This window comes from Otolemur garnettii, unplaced genomic scaffold (genome assembly GCF_000181295.1).
Source record: "Otolemur garnettii isolate 467f Iridium unplaced genomic scaffold, OtoGar3 scaffold00090, whole genome shotgun sequence".
NCBI lineage: Eukaryota > Metazoa > Chordata > Mammalia > Primates > Galagidae > Otolemur > Otolemur garnettii.
The window spans coordinates 5,441,590-5,455,198 of record NW_003852485.1 but is presented as its reverse complement, the minus strand read 5'-3'; the positions used below and the strand labels follow the sequence as shown (position 1 = coordinate 5,455,198).

At 33.4% G+C, this 13,609-nt stretch overlaps 1 protein-coding gene across 1 annotated transcript in view; it reads left to right on the top strand.

Moving 5' to 3' along the window:
* Positions 1–13,609, top strand: part of SCN7A (sodium voltage-gated channel alpha subunit 7) — a 74,463-nt gene that overhangs the window by 20,446 nt on the left and 40,408 nt on the right. The window contains exons 2-8 of the mRNA XM_023516362.1: positions 794–1,041; positions 3,228–3,346; positions 3,860–3,949; positions 4,873–5,001; positions 6,774–6,865; positions 12,484–12,690; positions 12,960–13,029. Of these exons, the coding sequence (XP_023372130.1) occupies positions 808–1,041; positions 3,228–3,346; positions 3,860–3,949; positions 4,873–5,001; positions 6,774–6,865; positions 12,484–12,690; positions 12,960–13,029 (941 nt within the window). The 5' untranslated portion in view covers positions 794–807. The remainder of the gene's footprint in view (positions 1–793; positions 1,042–3,227; positions 3,347–3,859; positions 3,950–4,872; positions 5,002–6,773; positions 6,866–12,483; positions 12,691–12,959; positions 13,030–13,609) is intronic.

The window sequence follows — 13,609 nt, the reverse complement described above, 5'->3', positions numbered from 1 at the left end:
GTAGGTCATATTCAAGGTTTATAATGGACAGTAGTTGGAAGAAAACTATCTGTAAGGATAGGTTATTGATGAGGGAGAGAAAAATGTCACAAGCAGTTTTCAATTCCTATGTGATATTTGGTGATGAATTGGAGTTTTTGTTTTTACAATAGCTCAGAGTTTAAAGAGTGATTCTAACCATGTCCAAAGACAATAGATTTTATTTTTACCTGTTAAGCAGCTGCCATTATCAAAATTACCATGTGGGAAGCAGGGCCAGCGGGGAGAAGCAAGAGTGTTGAGAAATATCCTTGGTATGTAGTATTTGAATAGAGTAATTAAAATTCTGTGTTTACCCATGCATTCATCAGAATGATGGATATAACAGAGTAGGAAAGCAAAACTTCAGGGAATATAAGAGTAAAAATATGGGTTAAAATTCGACTTGTATTAAAAATGAATCAAAGGAAGTAATCAGAGATATAAAAGGAGATAGGATCATTGTAACCCAGGAGTTTTGAGATTGCTATGACTTGGGCTGAAGCCACGGCATTCTAACCTGGGCAATATCGTAAGACTCTGTCTCAAAAAAAAAAAAAAAAAAGTGTAAACGGTTGTTAAATAAAGTTCACGAGGAAATAATTGGATTTGACTAGGAAAACAAGATCTCTAGTAGCCTTTGAACTCTTTTATTAGAGTAGTATTTACTCCTTTGTTGAACTCTATTATCGATTTCTTAACCTTTTTAAAATTTTGCATTTCTTAACACACCCAACTTTAATATAGAATTAAAGAAAAAATTCATTTCTTACAGGAACAAAATTGGAAATGTCAGCTTCAGTAGAAGCTAAGGGCCTTGTCCCCTTCACCAGAGAGTCTTATGAACTTATCAAACAACGTATTGCCAAAAAGCACAATGAGGAGCATGAAGAAGAAGATTTAAAGGCAGACACTGATTTGGAAGTCGGCAAAAAGCTACCGTTCATTTATGGAAACCTTTCTCAAGGAATGGTGTCAGAGCCCTTGGAAGATGTGGACCCGTATTACTACAAGAAAAAAAATGTGAGAATTATTTGAAATCATTGTGATTACATTTTAATGTTATTCCCAGACATGCAAAAAATACAATTGAGAGGGTATAAAAAGAAGATGATGAACAGGGACGTGCTAATTTTAAATCATAGAGAAATGCATAAGATATTTTATTTTGGGTGCACACATATTTGAGATGTTTATCAAAGCCGATATTTTATTTGGTTGAGTAGTTTGCTTTGACAACTTTACTTCTTAATATAGGTACTGATATTCTTAATGTAAATGACTTTTTTAAGGGAGCATGATGACTGACTGTTTGTGGTTACCAATTCTAAAGTAACTATAACATGTCTACATAATGGAGGGCATTTAATATGATGATCAAAAAGATTTATGTGATGAATGCAATGTTTCAATAAACTTAATCTGGCAGATTTCTGAATTACTATTGCAGAGAAAGGGTAGGGTCAGAAAGATGAAATAGGAGAGAGAGTAATCCAGGCTGGAAGTCAACGGACCTGAATTATCCGTGTAGCAGCACAGGAGAAGGAGAGAAAACAAAAGAGAGGAAACAGCGGGATCTGACTGGCTAAAAATGCCAAAATTCTTAGCTTGGAAGAATGGTGGTGCCATTGACCTGAATGAAATAATTATAAAGCAGATCAAGTTTGTAGGAAGTGAGGATTAGCCCTACCATGGACAAATGTAATTGTCCAGAGTTAATTATGGTCTAGTTTTATAAAACATCTAGGGCAAAAACAGCAAGAATAGCTTAGTATAAAAATGTGCTATTATCAAGGGCACCAATGCATTTAAACTTTTAAGTGTTCAGTTTATTCTGTTAAAGAAGGCATAAAAATAACAAATTATAAATGCATAAAACAATTTCAGCTTTTAAAATTGGGAAATTGTTATATCCAGAATTACTCCTCTCCTCACATGACAAATATTTTGGCTGTATTTACATTACATGTTGTGTGAAGTTGGATTTGTTCTGGTACATAGCATGGAAAGCACACTTTAAATACTAACATTTTTTGGCTTTTTATTATTTTTATTTTCTTTTTTCATTTAAAATAGAGAGAGGAAAAGAACAGCAACACAAGCCACAGTAGTCACAGATTTTGGTTGGAGAAGTGTTTTAGTAGGAAAATTATATCATAATTTGGTTTTTATTTGGAACACGTATTCATAAATAATGATGACTGTATATTCATATTAAGTAATATATTTTTCTTTATATATACACATATGAATTTTAAGTCATTTCTGACTATATCTTCATAAAATATATATAATATGGTAGCATGTAATAATTAATATTCAATCTATAGTTTTAGAATATTATAGTGATCTTATGTTATATATTAAAAATGCTATTTTAGAATATAATCTATAAATATATACTATATGTTATGCATATTCCACAATAAAAATATTTTTTCAAATGAATACAATTAGTGAATTTATATATTCACACTTTCACTAAATATATGTATACACACTTACAAATATAAAAATATACACACTTATTCATAACATATAAATATACACATACATGTACATACACAAACATATATGCATGCATATTATAGATATATCACTCTATTTAATTTTTGGATATTTCTGATTTTCATTATTTTGCTTTAGAATTTCATCCTTTATTATCCCAATATGTTAGGTTTACATAATATAAATTTCTGGCATAGATATGTTTATGTTATCTTTAAATAAGTCAAATTTTATTTCATCCAATATTGTTTATGATTACTATATTATTTCAACACATTTGATATTCTTTACTACTGTGATTCCACATTTGCTATGCTCTGAAATAAAATCTAACTTCTTTTATGTCCATTGAATTCTGAGATATACCACATCGGGTCCTATCTCTGTGAGCCCTGGGGACATAGCGTTCTTCCTATTACATTGGAACCTGAGGAAGTGATGTGTGATCAATGACTTTTCTTAAGTATAAGCAAAAAAACCCCAATCAAACAAAAAAGAAACAAAAACTGTAGATGAACAGATATAAACATTAATAAAAGCAGTTAATTTTTTTCCACTTGATGTAGCCTATAAAAAAAATCAAAGGAAGAAAAGCATATAACTGTTGGAAATCAAGACTTGTAGGGATCATTGACATGTTGCATAACTGATGAGATTATAGTTCTGACTTGTAATTTCACTTGGTGTTTTTCTTCCTACAGACTTTCATAGTATTAAATAGAGACAGAACAATCTTCAGGTTCAACGCTTCCTCCATCTTGTGCACGTTGTCACCTTTCAGTTCTATTAGGGGAACGACCATCAAGGTCTTGATCCATCCATATCCTTCTATTGGCTTGTTGACTGTGCTTTAAACTGTGCGAACACCAAGTGCAACTATACTATTATTCACATATTGCTGCAGTATTTTTCTCTTTTGAATTTATGTATCATAATAGGTCACATTAAAATCTGCATCACACTTCATTAAATGTTCTTCATTTGAAAATCATACAAAATATATTTTCTAGTACACACAACAGTAGTAAATGTTAACAGATATTAATTCCTGTTGCTGTTCAATAAGATTAATAACTTTTTAACATCTAGGAAAATTCTTTTCTTTATTTGAAAATATTAAGGAAGTAAAAAAGAAAAAACCTAACAAGGACCATCCTAGTTCAAAAGTCATTCATTACAAAGAGTATTAGTGGTACTGTGAATGACTAATAAAACATTAATAAAACTCACACAAAGGAATATTTTATCTTGTAAGTATATCAGTATAACAGATTATAGAAATAGGTCATTTCCACTATTGTTTGTCGTCTGTTATTCCTTCATAATAACGTACCTTATTCCGACTGCTAATTTTAATTAGTGTCCTGATTGATTGCATATTTATGACCATGACTGATTTGCCAAGATGGGGACCAGCATTAGAGTAAGTGATATAATTTTATTACATATGCTATCTTATAGAATTATATTTTATTTTAACTTTTAACATTTAATTCAATGTTATGCAATAACAATTATGCAATTTAGTTCAAGTTATGCAATATACTATATTTTCTAACATTATACAATTTAATATTTATTAATGATTAATTTAATATTTTAATACCTCAGTTCTTCTTTACAATTGGGATCCTATACCTGATTTTCTCTGATTCAAATAACTCTTTATTTTTTTCGACTTATTAGAAAAACTATTACTTTTTCTTCCTTTCTGTTCCACTTCTCTGCTCTTTCCTAAGAGATAGGAATAGTCTGACTTGCAATAAACCACAATGACAGAAAGGCACATTACATTTTCTAGGGAAAAAAAAAAAAAAACTTTCTTGAAGTTACCTTTTGAGTTCTTAAAAATAATTGACTTTTGAAGGGAACTGTGACACTCATTCACCATTAAAAAAAAATCTTTGTATATGTGCAAAATCAAATTAAATCTTACACAATCCTTTCATTACTTAAAGTTATTGTATAATCCCTATAGGCAGCAAATTTGATACTCAGTGTTTTTATCACTTACTTGTATAATGCATAAAGACTATCAACTCTGAGCTCTGACTTAATGGAAAAATTTGACAGTCAAATTTCATGGCTAATGCTATAAAACATAACTTACCCTAGATGTACTATTGAAAGCCCTGGGCTAAGGTTCAAGGGCTTTAGATGGGACATTTTTTTTTTTTAGCTGTTGCCTAACCTGGTGTGTGTATGGTTTTGGCCTAGCCAACAGACCAAGTCTCACCTTTCAGATAACTTAGTCTCAGATATTAGGTGGTTACTATAGACATAGTATCTCAAATGTAACAATGTATTATTCTCACCTTTGATAGTTACATTTAAATTTTTCTGCAGGAATACTTTGCTTGGAATTTATACATTTGAAATAATTATAAAACTCTTTGCAAGAGGTTTCTGGGCAGGATCATTTTCTTTCCTTGGTGATCCATGGAACTGGCTTGACTTCAGCGTGACTTTGTTTGAGTGAGTACTTCTTTAAATTACATGCATCTTCATATCTTGTTAGTCAAATGCTTCCCACAAGAAATATTTGAGGTCTATGAGCATTTCTGCCTGCAAATATGCTACAAATGAAAGAATGAGGCCTCAGAGGATGCAATGAAAAAATCGAAAGAATGGGATATTTTCTGTTAATTGTAATTAATGTCCTGATTGATTGCATGCTTATGGCCATGACTGATTTGCCAAAATAGGGACCAGCATTAATCTGAAGCCAGAATGATAGAGACTGAAGTTGTATATTTTACGTGATTCTTTTTAGTGAGTTATAAGCGGAGAATTCCCTGAATATTTATGAGGGGATCCTACCTTATTTGATTTTCAGTCTCCAATCTATGTCTCAAATAGCTATGTTGCTTAACACAATAAATATACATACTAGATTTCAGATATAAATAGGTATTTTAAACTCTCATTTCACCTCCAAACAATTTTCTAGAGTGTTACATATAATCCTAATGATTTTATGTCTATTTCTTTTTTTTCAATACTTCTGTTTATTCTGTTTAATAGCTATGGAAATGATTGCCGGCATTCCTGTTATAAATAATTTTGAATGATGATCTATTTGTAGAGTCTGGTAATTTTTTAAAAATAACCTTTATACACAGCATAGTGTCTGACCTGTTGAAAGCAATCTAACATAGTACCTCACATATTTCTAATTATTACCATTACTACTTTTAACATTATTACCATTTCTTTCGGTTACTTTTGCCATTGTTGTCAGCCAATCTCAGACAGCCCTGCCTATATACCAGCTGGTCTTCTATGTACTTTACATATGCTAACTCATTAAATCCCCACAAGAAGCCTCTGAATCAGTAAGTATTATTTGCTCTACTTTACAACTGAGGAAGCTGAGGCAAGAGAGATTTAAGCCCTTTTCCCATGTCGCACTGGCCTGGTAATGGTGAAGCCTAGATTTCTACCCAGGCAGTTGAGCTCCAGAGTCTGTGGCCCTTGCCGGTACCCAGCCTGCCTTCTACCGTCATCGTCTCTGACCGTCATCACCACCCTCGGCAGCCTCACTATCACTACCATAACCATCGCTGTCATTCTCATATCATCCCCATCATCATCATGAGTTTAAATACTTAAAAAGAATCTCATTCTTTGAAAAACTAGCTGTTCATTTTTCTTACTTTAACTTTCCTTTTAGCAACTAGATAACATAATATTTATGAACATAGTTTAGAATATTTGATATGAAATTCAGGATATTCACACTGTCAAACATTTGTAGATTCTCAGAATTAAGGTTTGTGGATTAATATTTACCTGGCCACCTGGCACTGTGGCCGTCTTTGTCTTTAACTCAATAATAAAACTATTTGCAAAAGTGGAAAAATGTGAGCAAGGGAATTGTATGAATATTTGATTTTGAAAATAAGTTTCAAAAAGTATAAAAGGTCAGGTCGGCACCTGGGGCTCAAGTGGCTAAGGTGCCAGCCATATACACCTAAGGTGGCAGGTTCGAATCCAGCCTGAGCCCGCCAAACAATGACGGCTGCAACCAAAAAATAGCCGGGTGTTGTGGCAGGCACCTGTGGTCCCAGCTACTTGGGAGGCTGTGGCAGGAGACTCGCTTGAGCCCAGGAGTTGGAGGTTGCTGTGAGCTGTGATGCCACAGCACCCTACAGGGGAATAGCTTGAGGCTCTGTCTCAAAAAAAAAAAAAAAGTATAAAAGGTCATGAATAAGTAGCACGTCTTATAAATAACTTTAATTCCACAGGTTTATAACAAAATGTATACCTCTAAACTACATTCTAATGCTTCAGAAGGCAAGAACTTTGAGAATTTTGAAAATTATTCCTTTAAACCAAGGTAAGAAATGGTATTGAATTCCTTTTTCACATTTTGTTTAGGTGTTGCCATATATTGGTTTATACTCCCTTATTGTTCGAAGAAAATGTAAAATTGTGTTTCCACTTTGAAACCAGTAAGTTATTTGATATTGAATTTTTTTTTATCACTGCTGGAAAGGAAAGGAAAGGAAAAAAATTATGCTTGCCTATTGCTCAATACTTATAAAGCTGAAGAAATGGAAATCAATCAAATATATTTTTAATTGTTAATTCTCACATTTTATTTTTTATTTTTTTATTAAGTCATTTGTACATAGATCATGAATACATTTATGCCCTTATGGGATTCAAAGTGTTGATTATTTGTACAAATTGGAATGCTTAAAATTGTCTGCAGGATGGCACCTGTGGCTCAGTGGAGTAGAGCGTTGGCCCCATATACTGGAAGTGGCAGGTTCAAACCTGGCTCTGGCCAAAAACTGCAAAAAAAAAAAATTTGTCTGTAGACTTCTGAGGAAAATAGCAGTCCAAGCATATGTTTTATTTGTCTCCTTCTCTTCCTCATTTCATCAAGAAACCAGCTGAAATGAACAAAGTAATGTAAAATAATGTAAATTACCCTGTGCTGTGAGTGCTTGGATGGTGTCCACTTCACCTGCCACAAAATTCAGGGAGATCCTGCTAAATAAGGTCAGCTGCAGCTACTTTGATGTAAGCTAATGAGGACTAATCTGTAGCTCCCATTTCTGAAGAGATCCTAGCAGAAGCCCACCAACCCCTTCTAATGCATTGTTCTGAATGAATAAAAACAATCAGATAAGCACTCAGAAACTTTTGACTGCTATGAGTCAGAAATATTATGAAATAGTTGTATCAAAAAAAAAAATAGCAAGCTTAATAAAACCCAAAATAAGATCTGTGGGACTTCAGTGAACTGGAATTCTGGCATCAAGGATAGACGTAGGTGTGCTGTGACTTGAAGGCCGGGATGAGCAAAGCAATCAGGTTGGAGGTCGCAGTAATGAATTCATAACCTGTGAATATACTAAAATATTGAATCATACACGTTAAACTGGGGTATTGTAGGGTTTGTGAATCAATCTTCATGAAGCTGTTTTTTAAAAATGGTCAGTGGCAAGGAGACTTTACCATATCTAGTGAAGAAACCAGACAGTTATGATAGTGAAAATTTCCTCTGTTCCGGCCACCCAGACACCCCAAATGTTGCTACAATATAAGGCTGCACCTGCATGTTATCTTAGGATCAGAGTTAAGGAATATAAAAGAAATCAGTGCATTAAAGTTAATACAAGAAGAATTTATTCACTAGAGTTGGAGTTTCTAGGCTGGTAAGGACTTATTATACCTATTTATAAGGGAGAATAGACAAGGTATAGACCAACAATATGAGCTGTATAAAAATCCTTTGCAATACAGAAAGACAAACATACTGTTTAATAGAAGGAACGTCATCCTCTTCTTCTTCTAAAAAAAATATTCACTTAAGTCATAGACTCAAGCATAGAAAGCATCTGTTTCCTAGTCCTAATAGAAGAAAATTTTCTAGTCCTAATAGAAGAAAATCTTGACTCTCTCAAGAAGAAAATGAAAATGAGATAATAAAATATGCAAACAAAAATAACTTTAAGACAAAAAAAGTGAGAAAAAATTATACTCTAGGTGAATATTCATTGGTAATAGAAGGAATAAAATATATAGTATTATTAGTGCATCGAACAATTATATTTATTTAAAGAAAGACTAGAAGAGTTCTATATTAATACATTAAAACAAAGAATGGGATGGATTAAAGAATGGGAAAGAGAGAAAACTAAATTCCATCTGTGGACAACTGGTGATTCTGAAAATAGGCCAGAATAAATGTATAAGGGAAATTATTTTAAAATACAGTAGGAAAAACATCTACATTTCTTAACTGGGCAAAGACTTTACAAATGAAAGGGCCCATTTCATACTATTAAATAGATTTAGAAAAAACCCTGAAAGATGCACTTAGACATGCCCTAAACTTTTATAAATTTAAAGTATTAAACAATAAAGGTTATGAAACCCTATAAACAAAAAGTCAGAAACAAATCTTACGGAAAGGTCATGCTTAGAACCTCTGGTACTAGTAAATTTGAGAAGGCAGAGGGGTTCAGAGCCTGGCAGGGCGAGCAAACAGAGAGGCTGAGACACAGAGTCCAATCACCTGTGTGTCATTCGTTTGTGAAATCAACAGAAAGACATCGTCAGCCACGCACGCGTTCTGAAATTGTACACATGCATCTTTCCTGAATGTCTGCTGAAAAAGCATGAAAATAAAATATTCAACAGTGCAACGTTTAGTTTCAAAGTAATCTCAATGAGCTCTGAAACCATTTCAGCAGAGAATGGATTACAAATTGCTTTTGTTATTTTGTTGCCAAGCAGACCCCAAATATTCCAAATTAGAAGTTATCCTGTGGACATTCTTGAATGAGGACATGTTTTGTTTGTTTTTAGATTATTTAGATTAGACATTATTAAACTTCTCGTGGTTTTTAAGTAAAATCTAAATTAACTTGCATGAATTATCAGCATAGATTCCCCTGCACTTCTGAGTGGCAACAGCCTGCTGTAGATGGTTGTAGATGGCCGGGCATGTTCATTCACATCCCTTTTTCTACCTATTTGCAATAATTTATGCTTCCTGTCGAACTTTTGAAAGGATCTGAGTGTTACCCTTTCTATAAGTCATGAAGGATAATATACAATGTAAAAAACATAATAATTCAACAATTATAACTAGAACAAATGTCCTAAATTACATTAAAAACTGAGAAATGGAAATATACAAATGTGAGAAAGTAAATCCTATTATTTTCTTGTCTTATGTGGCAAGACTGCAATAGATACAGTCTATTTATGATGTAGAGATTTACATGTTGATTCAAAATAGGAGCTTAAATTTGATATATTTTAAAAACAGAGTTGTTTTTCTAAAATAGTAAAAATTATTTTTAGAAAGGATAGGAAACACATTAAATTTTAAGGAAAACATAGAAGTCAAATAATAAAATGGTAAAAATTATATCCAAAAGTAAAGCTAATAGATGATAGTAAATGAAGTTGGGTTAAATTTTTTGCTATTAAGGAGGCAGAAACTTTAATGATATAGGAGATGTACAATTAAACTCTACAAGAGACATACTGAATTAATATAGTAAGGGGTTAAAACAAAAATGAGGAAATTATACCATAAAATTAAAATTAAAATTGGCATGTGACCTGGACCTTTCCAAGAATAACTAAATGGAAGATGATAATGAACAGAATTAATAAATTTTAATTCTGTAAAAAATTTATAGTGACATTTTTTATCTTCAAACAAAATGTAACTATTATAAGTAAAGAGCCACAAGAAACTGAGTATACAGTGGATACTTCGTATGCCTATTATAAAGATATATATTCTTATTTAAGAATTGCTCTTTTCTATTACTGGGCATCTACCCAGAAGAAAAAATCCTTTTACCATAAGGACACTTGCACTAGACTGTTTATCACAGCTCAGTTTACGATCGCCAAAATGTAGAAACAGCCTAAATGCCCACCAAGCCAGGAATGGATTAACAAGCTGTGGGATATGTACATCATGGAATACTATTCAGCCATTAAAAAAGATGGAGACTTTGCATCTTTTGTATTAACCTGGATGGAAGTGGAACACTTTAGTCTTAGTAAAGCATCACAAGAATGGAGAAGCAAGAATCCTATGTACTCGATTCTGTTATGAGGACAATTAATGTCCTAGTACATGGTGAGGGTTGGGAAATGGGAGAACAGAAAGAAGAAGGGAAGGAGGGGATTGAGGGGTCACAGAGTGTGACACAACTTTGGGGGATGGGACACAATTATAAGAGGGACTTTACCTACAAATGCAATCAATGTAGCCTGGTTCTTTGTACCATCAATGAATCCCAACAATTAAAAAAAAAACAGAAGATAGCAGTTAGCTCTAATAATGTGTTCCAGAGATGAGTGGTCAACAGTTTAGTATTTAGCTTCATTCTATAATTTTACAGGAAACTATATTTTATGATAATTTTTATAATACAATACATTTTGAGGTGCTGTATATATGTCTCTATCTAGTCTCCCAGTATGCATAGTGGTTTTTAAATTGTTTTGTAAAAAAAAAAAAAAAAAAGAATTGCTTTTTAAAAAAAAAAAAACAACTCTAACAAAAGAGTGAAAAAATTTCAGTATAAAAATATACAGAGGACTGATGACATAAATCAAACATAAAACAATGCATATGTGCATATTTTTAAAGTGTATAATGATAACCACAGAAATTACACTGAAGCAGTCTTATTTATTTAAAATATATTGGCACAGATTTTTTTTAAATGTCCCAGATTTAACTAAGATTTATGATCTAATTTATACCTTGGTTGAATGTCTCTTAAAAACAGTTTGAACTGGAGGCACCTGTGGCTCAAAGGAGTAGGGCGCCAGCCCCATATGCTAGAGGTGGCAGGTTCAAACCCAGCCCCGGGCAAAATCTGCAAAAAAATAAATAAATAAGTTGAATTTATGTATGAAATACTAAAATATGGTTGTATATTTGGCACCAATTATATAGTTCTATCATATCAATATTTTATTTTAATACTTAAAATACTTGCTGATAGTTTTATAAAAGGTATAATTCTAAGGTTAAGAGTAGACTATATGCACGTATGCCAGTATAACGTTAATAAAAATTGTATATTTGATCTAGCTTAGCACATTTCTCCCATCCAAGTACCACTCAGGCCCAACCCCACTTACCTTCAGCAGTCAGAAAAGATGTCACATATTCAGGATAGTGTGCTATAGACTAGACTGTCACATTTCTTTAGCCACAGGAAACTTTATTTTAATCCTACCGTATTTCACATAAGAATTCTAATCGGCTAAAGTCATTTAAAATACTAGATTTTCAATTCTCACACTAATATGTGAACTAGGTATTATGAGTAGTCCCAAAGATGACAGTAAACCTGAGGTGTAGAAATGTTGGTAACTTGTCCAACTTCAACTCCTCAAACTGAATTTGTATAAAGATGACTGAAGAATAATACAGAATGCTTGTATTTCAAGTTATATCTTCTTTCAAGTACATGTTCAGCTCACTTCTCTTCCCCACTCTCTCCTTACCTCTCTCCCCTCTTTTCTCTTATCTCTCCTCCTTGGTGCTGCTCTGCAGCCTCCCTCCCCCACCAATAAAGACCTTTCATATACAAAAAGAAAAAGTACATTTTCATTTTGACTTACAATTTTACACCTTTACTTAAGCTTATAAACACTGGTGGTGGTACACAGAGTAGCAACCAAGAGAGAAAGCCTGTCCTTATATAGTAAAGAGGAGAAAACAACTAATATGTAATATTATGCTCGAATTATTTTGTCAGGTGTTATAACTAAGCAGTAATACGTATATAGAAACCCCAAGGTTTGACTTATTATTAGACCTGACTATGGAATATTCAGATTAGAAGACACCAAGCTATTAATTTCAATAAAGCATGCATAGGCATGAAAGAGGCTCCCTAACACCGCTTTACTAAGACGTTTGATTTCACCAAGAACAAACCTTTCTTGTTTCAGGTCTGCAGTCCCGTATGGGGACCCTGATCCATTGCTTGAAGAAACTGATGGGCGCCATTATCTTAACTCTGTTTTTTCTGAGCGTATTTTCTCTAATTGGGATGGGGCTCTTCATGGGCAACCTGAAGCATAAGTGTCTGTGGTTGCCCCGAGAAAATGAAAATGAAACCCTGCACAACAGAACTGGGAATCCGTACTACTTTCGAGGTAAGAGCCACTCGCCATGTAGGTAAACAATTAAACCTTTTCTTGAAGGCACAGCAGTTTTCCCCCAGAATGTTGAACATTCAACATCTTTCTGGACTTTCAAAGACTTTGTCTTGTGTATCAGATGTTAGATTAAAAACCGGGATATGTGATCCTTTCTTCTCAGCTACAGAGGAAGATGTTTGTCTTCTGTGGGGATTGAAGTAGACCTCAGATATGCTATTTGCTAGAGATTTGATATAAAATATCATTTCTTGCCTATCTTTCAGAAACAGAAATCTTTTATTATTTGGAGGGAGAAATAAATGCCCTCCCTTGTGGTAACAGAACAGATGCTGGGTAAGTGGCGTTCGTGTTTTCTGCTATCAAGTCATTATCACTTAACAGTATTACTTACTGAATGATCATTGGGTTTACTGATGATCCCCATTTGATTACATTATCCTCATTTTATTGCCAAAACCATGCTGAGAATTAGCCTTGCTGAGATCAGGCTGCTATAACAAAATGCCACAGACTAAGTAGTTTTAAAATAGCAGCCATTTATTTTTCAGTCTGGAAGGTTACGTCCAGGTGAAGGTGCTAGACAATTTGGTGTCTGATGAAGTCCATCTTCTGGTTTTTAGATGGTGTCTTTTTGCTGTTTCCCTACATGGTAGAAGGGGCAAGGGTTTTCTCGTGGGCCTATTGTCTAAAGACACTTACCAAACTTAGCCACCTACCTCCTACTAACACCTTGGGGTCAGCATATAAATGTCAAGGGAACACAAACATTCACAGCATAGCAGAAGGGTGAAACGTGGAATGCTATTAACCCAATTTTATAGAAAAAGCAATAGGTAAACTAACAAAATAATTTATTTGGGGTCAAGAATCCAGTAAATGGCAGAGCTGAAACTTCAGGATCTAATTTTCTATT